This window comes from Larus michahellis, chromosome 1 (assembly GCF_964199755.1).
Source record: "Larus michahellis chromosome 1, bLarMic1.1, whole genome shotgun sequence".
In the NCBI taxonomy this organism is placed as follows: domain Eukaryota; kingdom Metazoa; phylum Chordata; class Aves; order Charadriiformes; family Laridae; genus Larus; species Larus michahellis.
This window is the reverse complement of record NC_133896.1, coordinates 179,496,247-179,513,880: the sequence shown is the minus strand read 5'-3', so window position 1 is coordinate 179,513,880 and position 17,634 is coordinate 179,496,247. Positions and strand designations below refer to the sequence as shown.

Below are 17,634 nucleotides of genomic sequence, written 5' to 3'. Positions count from 1 at the left end.
TCATTCCATTCAAGAAATCAGTGGATTAGACTTCTTAGCAGAAATAAAACCCATCATCATAATTCTTATTCCCAACAAATAACAACAAAATACTTTAATAAAATTTCCACTGCCTCCTATTTTTCTTCACAGTAAAATGGGGATAATTTCACCTTCCTTTAGCTGTTGACAATGCAGTAATCTAGTTTAAGCCAGTTGTCTAGGCTTTTTTTCTAATCAATAGATGTCTGCATCAGAAGAATATGAATAATCCATACTATTTCAGACTACTACTTAAAGAGAGAATACACTGCTTATTTAACTGCCTTTTTTCCATTGATTAGAAAAGGTGCATACATATTTGACTTACTTATAAATGAAATGTAATTTCTAGAAAGCTAAAACTAAGGTAAATTAATGTCACTTTAGATTTTTTGTTAAAATTCTTTTTGGAAATTATAATAATTTGGAACAAAGAATGAACTCAAAACTCATTTTCTTTTCTGTATTATATTTTTCCTTAAATATCAGTAGATTTTCATTGGACTAAAACTCTTGTCAATATTTCTTGACTGATTTAGATACCCCCACCCCTGTCTTGGAACAGAAAGTTATTTCCCTACTTTTTAATAAAGAAAATGCAAAAAATAACTTTTATGAAGTAACAAATATCCTCTAATACCTTTGTTGTTATCCATTCCTCCAACAGCATAAAGTGTCCCAACTGTAGATTTTCTAGGTTTAGTTCTTGGACTTTGCATAAGAGTTCTTCTCTCTGGTAAAAGGTGGTATTTCATGGCTTCCAGAATAAGCTTCTGGCATTCTAGGTCATCCTTAAAAAGCGCATGGTTTTCTAGGTCAGCCAATATCTGTGAATGACACAATCATGAATCAAAAATGCTCCAAATTCATAGAAAAGCAATACCATGCAATGGGAGAAGATCACAAAACGGATGCCACAAGTATATCACTTCATTGTAGAATACAGGAGTTTGCGAGGCTACCTTTTTTGGAGGAGGGACAGGAAAATAAGTATTTACTTGATTTTTAAAAGACTATAGGCAAGTTTTAGATCACTGTTTCAACATCCCTTAAGACTACAATCTTACTACTGTCTTACTGAAAACATGGAAGAAAACTAAGTATTCCCTTGCAGGCTACCGCCTGACTTATTTTTAATGGTTTTCAACATAACACTGAAAAGATCCAGAAGTCATCTCTTTGCAAGCAAGTATCTTGAATGTGTAGTTATATAACATGACAACATTCTACAGTATTTTATGTAATACTTTCCAGGAAAATCCCTTAGTTTTAAAATCAAAACAAAACAAAATTCTAACAGCAACAACAAACCTGACAAAACCCAAAACAAACCAAAAAAACCTCCGCAAAAAAAGAACTTGTTTATCAAAGTTTTGAATCCATTGTTTTGCTGTATTATTGGCAAAACTAAGGATTAATAATCCAGACAATGTAACTGTCTTTACAATTGGCATAGAAACTGTAATCAGTAGTTACCAAAACAGATGCTCAGGGCACACAGCTGGAAGAATATTCTACTACTTTTCCAAGGAAGAAAGCTACAAGTTGTAAATGTTAAGTGTTCGCTTCACTTGCCTGTATGGACATATCTACTGGCTTTTGAGTTGCTGTAAATCACCTTATAAATTTCCAAAATCCCATTGGACTGAGCAACCTGGTCTAACCTCATAGCTGACCAGCTTTGAGCAGGAGGTTGGACTAGAGACCTCCCAAGGTCTGCTCCCACCTGAATGATTCTATGATTCTGTGATCTTGCTGATGTTAGGTCAGAAGAGTGCAATGCTTATGCAGATTTTGTGCCACAACTGCCACCCACATAGATATCTCAGATACCCTAAGGTATCAGAAATCAATCAAACTCTCAATGTTTGTGTTTAGGCAATTATTATCTCTAGATGCTGATCTCTATTTTCTGCTATCAAATTAGAGCAGGTTTAAATTGCATATGACAGCACATCTGTACAGTCTGGTGGATTTCTAGATCTCAATAGAGCATCTATCTGGGAGACCAAATCATTCTCAGGGAAGTGACTGAAGGTCAGGAAGCAGAAGAATTTAGTTCCCAGAGCCTATAAGTAGATAGATATCCCTCACAGACACATATATGCAAATGTACATAAACTGCTATGCAGTTGCCTAAACAGGCAGCTAGATTCCTTTTAAGGACTCTCAGCTATTTCATCTGGACTTCAATGGCTGCTGAAGAATGCATGAATGTCCTTTATCAATCCGTTAACCTTCTGTAGATAACACAAGTGTTCTGTGACATCTAAAATATTACTAGCTTGTACATGTAGACAGCAGAGTCCTGCTTCTGAGTTTAGGTGTCAGTCACGAAATGAATCTATTCAGGTCCAAAGCAAGGCATTAAACACTGCAGTATCTCCACTGGTGATCCAGAACTCTTCTTCTACATAGCTGATGACCTGACAGTAGATCTGCTTATTAAAAGTGAATAAGGAGGTTTGCCTAGCCTGATAACATATGTCTCCAACCGTGGCCATAAGTCAATGTAATTCCCCTTAATATTCCCCCAACATTCAGCTTTCAGATCAGGGACATTCTGAGGTGGATGTCTGTTCCACGCATTTCATAATTCTCAGGGAGCTTATCTTTCATGAACTAGTTCAATCTTCCTTTGAATTTATGTAAATTTGTTGCATCTATACTACGTTTTCACAACAAATTTGGCCTCTCACTAGCTGTATATGAAGGTTTACCTCCTTCTGTTTTTTTGAACCTGTCTCCTGCTGCTTCATTTACTTTCACTCAATTTGTTTCATTCATTCCTTTCAATGATGCCCTCTAATTCTTCTATTAAAGGAGAAAATCAATAATTGAGCCCTACCATACCAAGTTCCTTATAATGTTCTAGACTTGCATCGTATTCTCCATTACTTGACTGTCTTCTAGACTGAGGAACCTTAGCTTAATTAATCGTTGCTTATATGAAGGAAGATTAATATCTTCTATCTCCCTTGTTGGCTTTTTCTGTATGTTTCAGGCCTGTTAGATTTTTTTTGTGAAGCAAGCAGAACTGCACACGGTATTCAAGATACCATCAAAACATGAACTTCTATAGAGGCATAATGATGTGCTCTGCTTTTTTGTCTTTTTATTTCCTAATAACTTGCAACTTTTGTTTTTGTGTTTTCAACTACTACAGAGCTTCAAAATGACTTTTCCAGAAATTCATATTTCATAGACCCAACATTTCAGGAGTGAATGGAAATAGACAACCCAAACCCTAGATTTTATATTTGAACTTAAGGGTTGGCTTTTTTTTTTTTTTATTTGCTTATCTATTTATTACTACTGTTTGTTCACCAGGTGCATTATACATTAAAGTTGTAGCAATGCAGTTAGGAATTTTGAATGGGTTAAATGCTAGTCACATCTTCTCTACTGAAAATTGAAGTATCATCTTTAATAGATGCACAACAGCTATGTGGCAATTAATTTTATTTTATTTAATTAAAGCTATCTAGCTGAACTAGCAAGGATATGAGGTGTTCTCTGTAGGCTAATCATGAGCAAGAAAACTTGCAGATAGTTTGAGTCACACTTATGTTCAGTAAAGCTCTAGGCAAAAATGGATTAAATCCAGTGTACATTATTAAAATATTAGCCTCTAGTTAGCAAAATTGATAGTTGTATGATGTCTTTTGTACATTGAAAATCTCTGGCACATTTCAGATGACAGTACACATCCTGTTTGATTCTGCTCATCTTCCTGGCTATCTGGTATCATAAAATATCCATAATATTGATACCATGAAAGAGGAAAACAGATGGGGAATATAAAAAATGGAAGAGGGTAAGAGAAATTAAAAAGAAAGGTACAAAGATCCCTTACAACAAAGTAATTGAGCTGAGTTCAGGGAGAAGGAATAAGACTAAAAGTGTGATAATTTATTATAGGAAAACTAGCAATACACACAAAGCCCCTAGGTTCATAGCAAATAGTAAGCTTGCAAAGGGAACAGGTAATACAAAGAAAACCTTGGGATTTATTAGTTTGCACAAGGACTGCATAAATAATAATTTTACAACATCTTAAATGTAGTAATCCTAATATTCATGTATTCTTCTTATCAGGATGTGACAGTAAATGCTATAAAGAATATATGTTATATCGCAAATATAAAATTAAGAAGGCTAAACAAACATGAAATATTTATTTTTGTCATACATGGTTGAGATTAATAGCTTGATATAAATGTTTGTAAATAAATTGCACGTGAAATAAATTATACTTTAAAATATTCTTAAACTTTGATATTGACTTCTTTTTTTACAGGAAAATAGCCAGCTCCCAAAGTCTGCTATTTTCAGTCGAGATGGCAGCCCCTTAAAATTTTATCAGGAAGTGCATTAAAATGTATACTACTCTGACATATTTGTTGAACTGTATTATGGTCTAACATATGTTACCTTCACATCTAACCTCATGAATTTAAATATCAAGATTCTATTCTCTTCCGTCATCACTGGTGAGTGTTTTCACACTGACTGTAATGGTATTACGCAAAATACATCATTTCTATATGTTTTTACATGTAATATTATTGAGCTAGGGTCAGTACAAGAACAGCAGAATAATCACTGTAATTTTTACTGTATGTCTAAATCTAAGTTGAGCAACAAGAAAACTGAATCTATGGTTAGAGTCTGATTTATTTTCAAATGTATTTACCTTTCCTAGTGTGTAGAACACACAATTCTTAGGAAGGTATTTAAGCTGCTGTTTTTAATAACTTTCTAAAGAGTGTATTCTTAGAATCTTGACACCCACGATATCAATGTAAGGGCTCAGAAACTTCAGATTATCAAGAAATTAAAAACAAGCATTTTTTACGTTAGATATGATATGGATTTTTATGTGTGTGTGTGTGTGCATGTTCTGGTGTTGGTTATTATGCAATTAATGTTACTAAATAAGAATAATTAAATGTGTTAATTAAAGGTGGTTCTAAGCGTATTTCATAACAATAAGTTAATTTATATTTCTTAACATTAAGATTTTTAATATATCTTTTTTGTGATTTTTTTTCCCTTTGAAGTTCTCAGCCCACTATTCAATAGATTAAAAATCAAAGACCTGAAGACAGATCATGTTCAGCGTTTAGGCAGGACGACATCTTCTCTTGCAAAATGATTTAACGTACATTGAGGAATTCTGAACCAAACAGTGTACTCTGTCAACAATTAATTTAACAGAATACAGGCACAACAAAACTGAGAAATCAAATTATCAGTTTCCCACACAGAAATTTGGTAATATACTGTTACCTGCACTTCCTAATGCCTGATGGAATTAATGACAAGGGGTTTTTTTGTGGCAAGCTTATTATATCACTAAGGATTGAAGTCCAACAATCGTATTTGGAACTTCCTATCAGACAGCTACTTCTTTACTCTGATGGTCCAATCTGTGCCTAGGCTCTTAAAGCAAATATTTATAGCTATGAGATTTTCTAACTGAGTTGCCAGGTGTTTCAAATAAAGAAGTGATAACCAGTGAACACTGTGCTGTCATATAATTCTGAGATTTCATGCACCAAACACAAATAAAGGATGCAGCTTTTTTTCTTTCTCATTAGAAATTCATTCTAGAAATGAAAAAAAAATTTCTAACTAAAACTTTAAAAGCAGACAGAAATCTGTGTTATTTCCCTCCGAAAAAAAAAAAAAATGTCTACTCAATGGACAAATGATTTTTTTTTTTTTTGTCAACAACAGCAACAAAAATTAACTAACTAAAAAAGTAGCAGTAAAAGAAAAAATCTTAGGGGGTAAAAAATTGGCCTTTTCACAACTGTGAAGATATGGGAAAAATAATTTTGAGAAAAATATTAATTACTCCCTCCTACTCGTGATAAACACTGTATTTCTGACTGTCCTAATGGCTAAACCCTCTGAGTGAGGGAAAAAAAAAAAAAGTTGAAATTAAAGCTACTGTTAAGAAACCAAAAGTTATATAAAGCTGTTTCATGTTCTCTAAGTTTCAATAATCTGCTTCAATGTTTTTCTACTCCATAGTTATCTTTCCTTATTACATCAAAATAATCAATATATTTTTATTAAATCAGGATGCACTTGATCAGGAAATTCACTTAATAAGGAAGTTTCTCTGGAAACCATGTTATGTTCAGCTTGGTATTTCATGGCTATGACATACTTCATTAAGAGGGAATTGTATCTAACATTAAATGAAGATTTCTGGGGTTTGTAACACATGGAAACTCAGAGCTGTCACTTCTTAGAAGACCCATGTCAGTGCTACTTCAGCATAGTTACTTCTAGCATTGATAGAATTTCTCATACTAGCAATATCCTGAGAATTTTTAGTAACTTTGTGTCATCACACTTCTCATTCTTCCCAGTTAAAAACCCACCAAGTCCTTTCTCGGCTGTACTTCTAAATTACTTTCTACACAGCACTGCAGACAGCAGACGTGCTTCATCTCAGTGAGGCACATGCAATTTGAGATCATGAGTGAAAGGTACTCCAGTACTGCCAAAAGGAAAGTCAAGTCTAATGAGCACAAAAGGAGGAGTTTGGTATTGGTGCAGTCACTGACAATGGCCATGCCATGGAACTGCACCCTTATTGTTGCCTGTCTTGCTGTTGCTCTCAGATCCTACCTTCCTTCCTTCGGGAGAGGCTCTACTTTTGCTGCTCCCTGACATATCTCCCCCAGCCCCTCTTTTATCTCATTGATTTGCAGCTATGATCCAGGTGAGAGTATTAGCTGATTTGAATGATAAATATTACATATTCTACATAAATAATCATCTGAGAGATGGGATGGGTCCCATTATCCCCTGTTGAATGTGTGCCATCTAGGATGAAATTCATCCACTACTGAGGAAATAGAGGGTGTCACCTGCCTGGGAAGGAAATAATCACCCTCTTCTCTCCTGCACATCAGTCTTGGAAGAGATTACAAGACAATGGAAAAGCCAGAAAACTGCCTCACCAAAACTCACAGTATCCTCATCCTTCTGAAGAGGCAGAGAACATGCCCTGACTGTTTAGGCAGGGCTTCCTAGCTCGTGAAAAATGTGAGATGTGACAGTATTCATCAGTCAGGGTGAACTAAATCTTAAATTCCACCACCTTGGTATGTGCCTACCCAAAAGGGAAGATGCGGAAACATCATAGTTTTCCTACCATTATAAAGAAAGACTTGATATTTCCTCCAGGACAGGTGTCAGGGCTTTAAATCTGAACAAAGTGAGAAAATGTTTCCTGCATGCCAAAGTAAAATACTAAGCATATGCAAAACTCTTTACCTTCTTTTTTTCCAAGTGTTAGTTGCTGCCAAAAGGGGCACAGCATCATTCGAAACTATGCTTTATGTGGTCTCTATCTGCCCATGTCTATTTCCTGTGATCTAAAATCTTGAGTAGTCCTTAACAACACATAATTATTCTATACACCGAATAGGATTAAAGTTCATACCCAAACACTTCGATTTAATGGTAGGCAGAAAGCAACTTCCAGTTCTCTCAAAATTATCCCAATATCTAGATGCATTCTCTCTCTAAAAAATCCTAGAGTGCTGTGCCCTCAACAACTTACAAGGCAATGTTATGCACAACACAGGGTTAGCCTTATCTTAATAACATTAATAATCATAACAGAAGAACATGAAGCTTAAAATCCTTTAAATTAACTATGAGTAAATGAGATGTGGATTTTTATGGCACTTTTTTTTTTTTAAACAAAGCCCATGAGTCTCTTTCTTGATCCAAAATGTATCTGAAGTCACTTGACAATCTTGAGTGAGAGAAACACATTACCATATGAAACAAATATATGAAGAAGGAATAACATAAAGCCTGCATATTGAATGGTTTTCAAGAGAGATAAATTTGATTAGCCATCCTTGTCCTTTTATGTTTCTTCTTCCATGTACAGATTTGTTATGGCTGGTTATTGTTGATGATCACAGTAATGCAGATACCAGGAAAGAATACAGGCTTCTGAAATGTAAGGTTATGATTGTTCTTTGTACAGATTAAAATGAAAAGCAAATAAAGGGTTTGTGTGAATTCCTGGAAAGTATAAAAAAAACCTGTTTTGAAACTTTTCTTAAAAAAGGTTCTCAGTCAACTTTCAAAGTCTTACTGTGCTTACACTGCCCTACGTATTAAGAAACACTGTGCATCTTTGGAAAAAATTCCAATTAGAAGAATTTTTTATCTCTCTAAAGCTGGTAGAAAAAGAAGTTATTATTCCCACGTCATTTTATTGGTATATGAATGGAAGTATTTCAGTTGCCTAATGTGATGAATGGCATAAATTGTTTAACACTTTGTATTTTCTGCCCATAAGACAACTGTAAGAAATGCTGCTAAATACCAGCCTAACTGCACATTTCAACTTAATTCAATGTTACTCTGATTAAAACTGTGTATACTCATTTTAGGAAATATCAGTTAGGCTATTCGTGCTCCACTGCAAACATTAATGAAAAAGAAGTCCCCCAAAAAGTGCTACTTCTTTTTTACAAAACCAATAATCTCTGAGCTACTTCTGCTGGATACAAACCCTCTTATTATAAAAACAAATTGTTTAATAATGTTTAAATTTCATATCCTTATTTAAAACCTTTTGAACCTATGAGATAAACAAAATAGTGAATCAATTACTTGATTTTTTTTTTTGTTTCATCTTAAGAGTTTGTTGAAATGCTTCATTTTCAAAAAAATTATGCAGACTTCCATGAGAGAGCTGAACATAGGTTCTGCAACTGGCAATTGATTAGCAATTGTCATTTACATTTTTCATAGGTACATTGATCTTGGAGACAAAATGTTTTTCAGGACAATTCTGCAATGATTGTAAATAGTTTTGGTATTTATTTTTCCAAGAATAGCCTGATGTCAAACTTAATTATTTCCACTTAAACTAGAGCTTATAGGCAGAAATAACTGTATACTGAGCTAATATTATTAATAGCGTACCAAATGGATCTACTTCTGTATGAATACATTTGGTCATGCATCAATTAATTCAGGATTCTGCCTAAACGAACATATCCTTATCATCTCTGGGATTAAAATGATGGTTGATATGAACAAGATCTTTGGTTTAGTCTACAGTTATTGAATAGACATAAGCCATTGTTAAAAACTTAAATAAAATTGATGGTAGATAATTTAAATGCTAATCTCACTAAGAAGGTTTAAATCACGAATAATAGAGTTTCACATAAATTGTGATTTTATATTATTATAAATCTTGTTAAAAACTAGCTAGAAAAGAATGAATGCTGTTTTTCATGATCGAGGCAATAAAGCACTTTAACTAACTTTCTTTTCTAGAAGTGATAGAAGTTTAATTTATTTTTTTTTACTAAAAGTCCAACAAGGTTGAGAAATGAAACAGCATACCAAAGAGATTACCTTTTTTTCTGGAAGGCATGATAGGCTTTACCCAAATCAATTTGATTTTCCAATGCTGAGTCCTAATTTTTAACCTAGATTAACACATTCCAGAGGATTCTTAAACCTCACTATATTAAGTTTTATCCAAAATCATTTTATCTACTTAGTGTCACAAAAATATAGTAGGAAAATCATACTGAAAATTCTGAAAATGAATATAATATGAGCAGAGAAAAGTCAGACTTAGTACTCACTACTAGAAAGTATGAAGTTACAAGTAATTTTGAGTTAACCAGTTACCAATTAGTCTTCATAAACAGGCATTTTTTAAGAGGCCATGTAAGTTTTTCTAATTTATGCTGATTATCTACCAGGCATTACAAAGACATTCAATTTAATTATTTGACTCCCTGGCATATACCCAAGAACAAAAGTGTACATGCAAACACTCTTTGTGGGAATCAAAAAGATGCATGAATAGGCTTTCAATGACAAGAGACACAACATCAAAAGTTATCAAACTCTGCCTGCCTCGTTTCCCTTGTATGTCAAAATAAAATGTTATTTTCCTTTTTTAACTCTCTTTCATAGACAAAACTGCACAGCCTTGAAATACCCTATATATTAAAAACAGAAAGAGAACTAATAGGGAGTTTTCTTCTCCTCCAAGATAGAAAGCATTTTCCATGAAAAAACAAACAGAACTTGCAAATTAACAGCTTTTGAGTTTATGACTGATACCTTCAGAATTATTTTTTTTTCTTACAAAACATTGGGGGTTTTCTGCAGAAAATATATCTCAGTTCTTTATAATTTTTCTTACTTCTCCTGTTTCGGTTGAAAATTTAGAGCCTATTTTCTGACCAGCTTCTCCAACCTTAAACAATTTTACTGCATAGTTTTTGTATGGAAGTCCTTACATGCTTGAAAAAGCGAATAAAAACATCTCAGAATCAAGAATTCTCCAATACTATGGGTTAGTTCTAAAGGTCCAAGGTAAAAATGAAAGATAATTATTAAATTAATTACAGAAAGGTACTGGGGAATGGAATTAAAGTATGGCTCGTCTCTTTCAATCTCACTTTAATTTTTGCTCTCGCAGCATTAAGTGAATTTCCTGCTTAAAACCTATACTTGAAAAGAACACATTTAGAGTAAGTAAGAATTATGGCTTTCTTAACAATGCAACATATTCATTTAAATGCCTTCATTAGAACTTTAAATGGTTTCTACTAATCATATTATTAACTGTTCTCAAGTAAAATGACCAGGATATTTCAGTCATCGGTAATATTTTCTAATAAGGAAAAACACATAACAAATTTTATTTTTTTACATAACAAATTAATTATTCATGAACAAAATACTAAGACAAGAGGAATGAGAACAGCAGCATGTTTGCACTGTTTACGTGAGAAATTGAAGGTATTTTGGGCTATTGATTGGAGTACTGTATCCAGCTCTGGAGGTCTTAGCACAAGAAGGACATGGACCTGTTGAAGCCAGTCCAGAAGAGGGCCACAAAGATGATCAGAGGGCTGGAACACATCTCCTGTGAGGACAGGATGAGAGAGTTCAGCCTGGAGAAGAGAAGGCTCTGTGAAGACCTTGTAGCAGCCTTCCAGTACCTGAAGGGGGACTATAAGAAAGCTGGGGAGGAGCTGTTTGCAAAGGCATGTAGCGACAGGATGAGGGGCAATGGTGCTAGACTAGAGCAGGGTATGTTTAGATTAGACATTAGGAAGAAGTTCTTTACAATGAGGCTGGTGAGACACTGGAACAGGTTGCCCAGAGAGGTGGTGGAGGCCCCATCCCTGGAGACATTCAAGGCCAGGCTTGATGAGGCTCTGAGCAACCTGATCTAGTTAAAGATGTCCCTACTTAGTGCAGGGGGGTTGGACTAGATGACCTCTAAAGGTCCCTTCCAACCCAACACATTCTATGATTCTGTGATTAAGTATGCATTATTTACAAGCTTAAGAATTATATTCAGAGAAAAACAATATAGTAAAAAAACCCTTTAAAATTTACATTATAGTTTAAAATAGTGCTTAGAAAAAGACATGAGAAAATATATATTATTTTGAAAATTGGGACAGTTTTGTACATAAGCAATTTGCTTAATTTTGCATAGCAGAAGAATCTTGAGGAATCATATAATTGCATATTTCCTACAAACATATTTTATCATGACTTTTAACTCTTACTTTTAAATTACTATATTTTGATAGGAAAATAAAAATGTATTGCAGTCATAAAATTATTGCCCCCAATTTTTATGCAAACATTCCCTCACTCTCTCCTTTAAGTATTTTAAAAAATACAAAAGTTGTTATCTTTTCTAGACTCCTAAACGTCATAATGATCACGTATGGGATGAAGTTTAAACTCCATTTCTAAATCTCATTTTATCCACTGAACCTTAGCTATATTACTTAAAAACCTTTTTGTTTTGCTAGAAATTGAATGAATTGAGCTAAATGCAACATAATTATCTGCTTTACTCACTTGACTATTTTGTAATTAGAGGCCTTAAATTGAAATAAAAAAAAAAGAAAAAGCTTGTACCTAACTTATCTTTTCTAGTTTTCATCTGTTTTTAGAAAAATTGTTTCAATATATTGTCTTAGAAATAAAATAATGAAGTACAATTGTAATTAATAATTTCTCTAATTTAGCATGTCTTGTTTTGGTTTTTTTTCTACCGTGTTCTTTCAACTCATTGAAAATTCCGGATCTGTTTGGAATTCTTTCTTTCTGATCCATGTTTAATTAATGATTTCAGTAAACCTGTTTTAGCTCAGAGATGATTTCGAAACATTTTTCTGTAGTAACACAAATATTCAGTATATGAAATTCAATATTTGTGTTGGTCATGGACTAAATTATTCATAGTGTGGCAGTTAGTCAAGCCAGCTGCTCAACCGAATCACGAAGAAAGAGACTATACTAAATCCGTCATATTTCTGTACTCTCAGAGAAAGGTTATTTTCTTCTCAGGAGTCAGATGAAGCAGACTTAAGGCTCTTTAAGAAACTCTAGACTAGTTATTTCTTGAAACATATGGCTAATCATTTCTATTACAAATAATTTACAGTAAGATTTACTGCTTAGACAAAACAGACTTTCATTAGTCTGTCTGTAACTCTGTGATCTGTGTATGCATGCAGGTGACAATATATTGCAAAAGATCAATCACACAGCAATAATAGTTAAGAGTCTTGGAATTTTGGGAAGAAATCTAATTGTGTTATCTGTCTAATAACTGAACTCTGACATCTACTGAGCTGGTATTTTTGGTGATCACAGTCACTGGCAGAGGAAACACGTTCAGTGTTTAATTGACTTGTAATTTCAACTTTTTCCTCACATATTAAAAGTAATTCCATATTCAGAAGAAACTTTAAACTGGCTTTCCACCCTTCAGTTATAATCCTGAATCCTCCCTCTCCCTCCCCCACATCAGGGTACTGAACCCAAACTAAAACAAAATAAATACAGCATAGTTGAAGTTGTTTTCCTTAACCTGTCATTAAGTTACCAAAATGAATATATTAGATAAACAAACAATCACACACACACACACACATTCTCTGAGGCTTTAAATTTGATATAAAAATGAAGAAATCGATTTTTTTTCCCCCCACCCTCTTGGATAAACTAAGTAATGGGATTGAAACGTTCATTGGCAGCATCTGTGGTAAGTAATTAAACTGTGCTGTTGAAACCACTTCCACAACATTAACACTTCCCCAAAGCTTATGATTTAATGAGCCCATTTATTAAAATCTTCAATATTATTTTCTATAAGTGGTCCCTTGTTATCTTTTATGGCACTGTTCAAACTTTGATTTTAACTTAATTTGTAAATATGCCCACACTTTTTTCAGCACATACTCTGGCTTTTGTTGGACTACTAGTACTACTGGGTCTATCTTTGAGACCGGTACTAATTTGATCAATTTACTTATCACACTGATCTGTTAGTGATTCAAACGTTAGTCAGTTTAGGAAAACAGGAATTGTTTTACTCTCCACCCCGCCCCCACTTCCACTCTAGGGATGTCTTTTCACAACTATTTTATTAATCTATGTATTTTACATAGTAGTTGAAATAAGGAGTGCAAAATTTAAGACGCGAGCTTTCTACACAATTATATGGATGCAGAGATCTTCATTTAAATTCATCATGCTATGCTCTCTCTCCAGTAAATGAAGAAAAAAAAACTATTTCAAGATAAATCCCTCCTTAAATAAATACCTATCTAACGTGTTAGATGTTTACTTTCTAGATATCTGAAGTTAGGTGAAATGAATCTCCCTTAGAATACCTTAGAGTTTTTTTCTTCTCTAATCCTTGAGCAAAAAAGTAGTATCATAATTCTGAGACACATACATACTTCTCAATAGTGTTAAAATACTACATAAGAAAAGTTCTAGAGGTCAAATTGCATTCATAAGGAAGACATACAAAAAAAATCAAATTAAAAAAAGAGAACATAAAAAAATACCCCAACACTAGAAGCAACAAAAAGGTTGGGCTATGACAAAATGTTCTTATTGTCTGGTCTCCTTTGGTTCAAAGGCAGATATTTTTATTTGAAGCCCTTCTGAATCAAATTATTATTTTTTTTTCTTCTGAAAGTGATAAATTGATAGAAGATTAGGTAGAAGCATGACTGCTGCCAAAAAATGGAACACAAAAGTTACTCAGTCAATAACAGGTAATAACTTACATTTGAAAATTACTAGGGATTTTATTTTTAACTGTAGTTACCAGTTAACTGTAGTTAACTGTAGTCTACTAAAATTGATGTCATTTTGATAAAACTCCTGTAAGAGAATAAGTACAAAGAAATGGAATACAAAAGAAGCATCTTTTCCCTGAATAATGTTCTCCTGTTTCAAATACGATCTTCAGATCTTAAAAATAGGCAAAAAGGATTAATAACAAAACCTCACATAGAAAGAGAACTGCCTATTTAAACAACTTTTCCATACAGTATATTTCAAGGATAAATGATAAAAAAATTTAATATGAATAATTCTTCTAGTACATACATAATCTCTGAAATGTTCACGGTTCATCTAGAACTAGAGAAGAAAATGTTTCTGATTATGTGTTTTTTGTATTATGCAGAAACAGTTTAAGGGAGAAGGAAGGATCCAGAAAACAGTACTAGAAGGCAAAAATAGAGACTTAATACTAGGGCAGGGAATCCAAACTCGTCTCTTAGACCTCTTTTCCAGGAAGACCATTCAAGGTATCCCATTGTACCAGACCAAGCATTTGCAATCCCTTTTTCCTTCCTTCCTTCTTAAAACAATGTTTTAAATGCTTTTAAAACCACCTGTTGTTAACAATTGATGAAAGTAGTGATTGATCTTTGCCTTCACTACTTTCAATGAGTTATGTTTGCATGACCGCTGGAGGCATGATCTATGGAACACAAACAACTAGCAGTAAAACTTGCCATATAGAAGGACAGTTTAATCTTTTTTAAGGGTCACCTCTCACCCTGTTACTATCCTGACAAGCTAGTTACTCTAAAACTAGATTGGATATGTCTACGCTAAATTACAGAAATCATTATTGATCTGGATGATGGGGCAGAGTTCACCCTCAGCAAGTTTGCTAATGACACAAAACAGGGAGGAGTGGCTGACAGTGACTGGCAGGGTTGTGCTGCCATCCAGAGAAACCTCAACAGGCTGGAGAAAGGGGATGACAGGAACCTTATGAAGTTCAACAAGGACAAATGCAAAGTCCGGCACCTACAGAGGAAGAACCTCAAACACAGTATATGCTGGGGGCCACCTAGCTGGAAAAGCAGCTTGGCAGAAAATAACCTGGGGTCCTGGTGGACGCTAAGTTGAACAGGAGCCAGCAATGTGCCTTTGCCATAAAGAAGGCTAACAGTGTCCTGGGCAGTCAAGGGAGGTGATTCTTCCCCTCTACTAAGCACTGGTGGGGCCGCACCTGGACTGCCCTCATTAATCAAAACAGACTCCATTGCTACATGATAAACACCACAAAATCATTTAAAAATCCAGCAGCACAGGATTTTTGCTATTATTGCACTCATGAGCAAAATGTGTTACTGGAGAATGAAACAAGAGCATTCATTTTACACAGTACAGTTTGAATCTGATGGCAATTGTCATGTTGTGTGCTCATAGATGAAAACACAGCCAGGACTGATCTAAGGGAAACAGGTATCTGCAAATGTTTTCAAAACAAGATATCTGAAAGCGGTCAGCAACTTGCAGCTCTTTTTAGGAACGCAAACTACACTAGTAGACTTTCAAAAGTGCTTAGCACATATCTATTTTCATTAAAATTGCTATGAACAGCTGGCTGTTAAGCGCATTGGCAAATCTCAGCATATCAAGTAGATTCCTAAATGACAGTGGAGCTTTGCTGAAAGTTATGCTAATTTTCATTGCTGAGATCCATGCAAGCCATTATGATGGACTTTACTTCTGTGATTAAAAAAATTAGTGTAAACCAGAGTTTGAACTGGAAAATGACCTGGGGTACTCCACGGTTATCTGATCCACTCCCACTGCGTTTACTTTCACTGGTTTCATTGAACATACAGGATTTTCAGATGTGAGTTATAATATCCTGGCATCCTAATCAGTTAAAATTTATTGAAATAACTTAAAAATATGTTGCCAAAGAGGATGACTGAATAGCCATACACGCATTGAGCAATTTCTGCTACAATCTGATATAATCAACAATCTGACAGTCACTAAGACAGAAAAAGATAGAAAGGTGCCAAATAATGACTATAAATAACATGACCTTGTAAAAACACAAAAAACAGGCAAAACATCTCAAAACTGAAGACATCATTTTATGCAAATAAAACTGTATTACACATTTAAGTATGTGCTGAAAATGGTGCTGTTTTGAAAGTCAAGGAAAGATATGCTCTTATTTATACGACCAGAGCTTATCATTGATTTGAACAGTTAATATAATCTAATTTATCAAAAAAATACATGTTTTCACATGGACACACTCTATACATTGTAATGGGGACATTTATGTGAATAAATGTTTTGCATAGAATGAGCAACAAAAGTAGAATATTTTTATCACAAAATTGTTCTGAACCTTTGGCAATGCAGAATTAATAGAAAGAAAGGCAAGGTTTGTTTTTTTTTCTATTCATCATCATTCCCCAACAATTTTATTATCATGTTCCAAAGTGATTTACCTAGTGAAGATCCACTCTTCCACTAAATAAATTTACCCCAACACATTTAGTAGCAAACCATATGCTCAATATATATGAGATACTTAATAAGAAGTCAGGTAAGTTGTCTGTGTGTAAGATAAAGAAACAGTATTATACCATTATGTTGCAACAACTTTTTATTTGAACAGCACCTCATGACAGCTTCAGAGCCTTTACTTGACTGATATTTACTGGTATTTGCTAAATTTTACTGATAGAAAACCATATTTTGAAATTAATGTCTCACATAACTGTGTTGAATGGTTATCATTTTCCCCGTTTACAAATTTTCACATTGTCATTTGCTTGTGCAAGAAATGCCAGCCATATTTACAGGACTTTTGGACAATTTTCGAATTAGCTAAAAGACAAAAAAAAGATCCCTTTGGATCGTATCTGCACAGTGCATTGAACTATAACATCTTTCTTCAGAAAAAATATCAGCTGACAAGATACCTCCTCAACCAGTCAAATTGTTATAAAAAAAGAAAAAGTTAGCTTTACTGCACGATCTGTATAAGAAAAGTAGAGAAATATGAGCATATTCTGCCTGTAGTGACTATAATCAACTAGTTGCCATTTCAAAGACAAGTGAAATTTCAGGACCAAATTTCTCCTACGTTGATAAGCTAATAGAATAATATGGAGATCATCCTAGAAGCTTGCCTGAAACCTCCTTTTTTATGGACTAAGAAGTTATTAGTTCTTGATTTAATTAGTGTATTTTTATTTACTTGAAGTTACATAAAAATTTCATTTTTGTTACATTGACATTAAAATATTGTCAAACTTCCTCACATTCCCAAATTTATATTATTCTGATACAAGTTCACATTCCGATCAACTGCTTTCTTATTTCATTTGCATAAACCCAAGCATTTAGCACCATTTGAGATTCCACATGGTGTCTAAGAATCCACAGAGGGACAGTAAATATGGCATTGGATTTATGAGGGAACGCTTC

At 33.9% G+C, this 17,634-nt stretch overlaps 1 protein-coding gene across 1 annotated transcript in view; it reads right to left on the bottom strand.

Moving 5' to 3' along the window:
• Positions 1 to 17,634, bottom strand: part of KLHL1 (kelch like family member 1) — a 240,105-nt gene that overhangs the window by 74,670 nt on the left and 147,801 nt on the right. Inside the window, exon 6 of the mRNA XM_074564447.1 lies at positions 662 to 848. Coding sequence (XP_074420548.1) covers positions 662 to 848 — 187 coding nt within the window. The remainder of the gene's footprint in view (positions 1 to 661; positions 849 to 17,634) is intronic.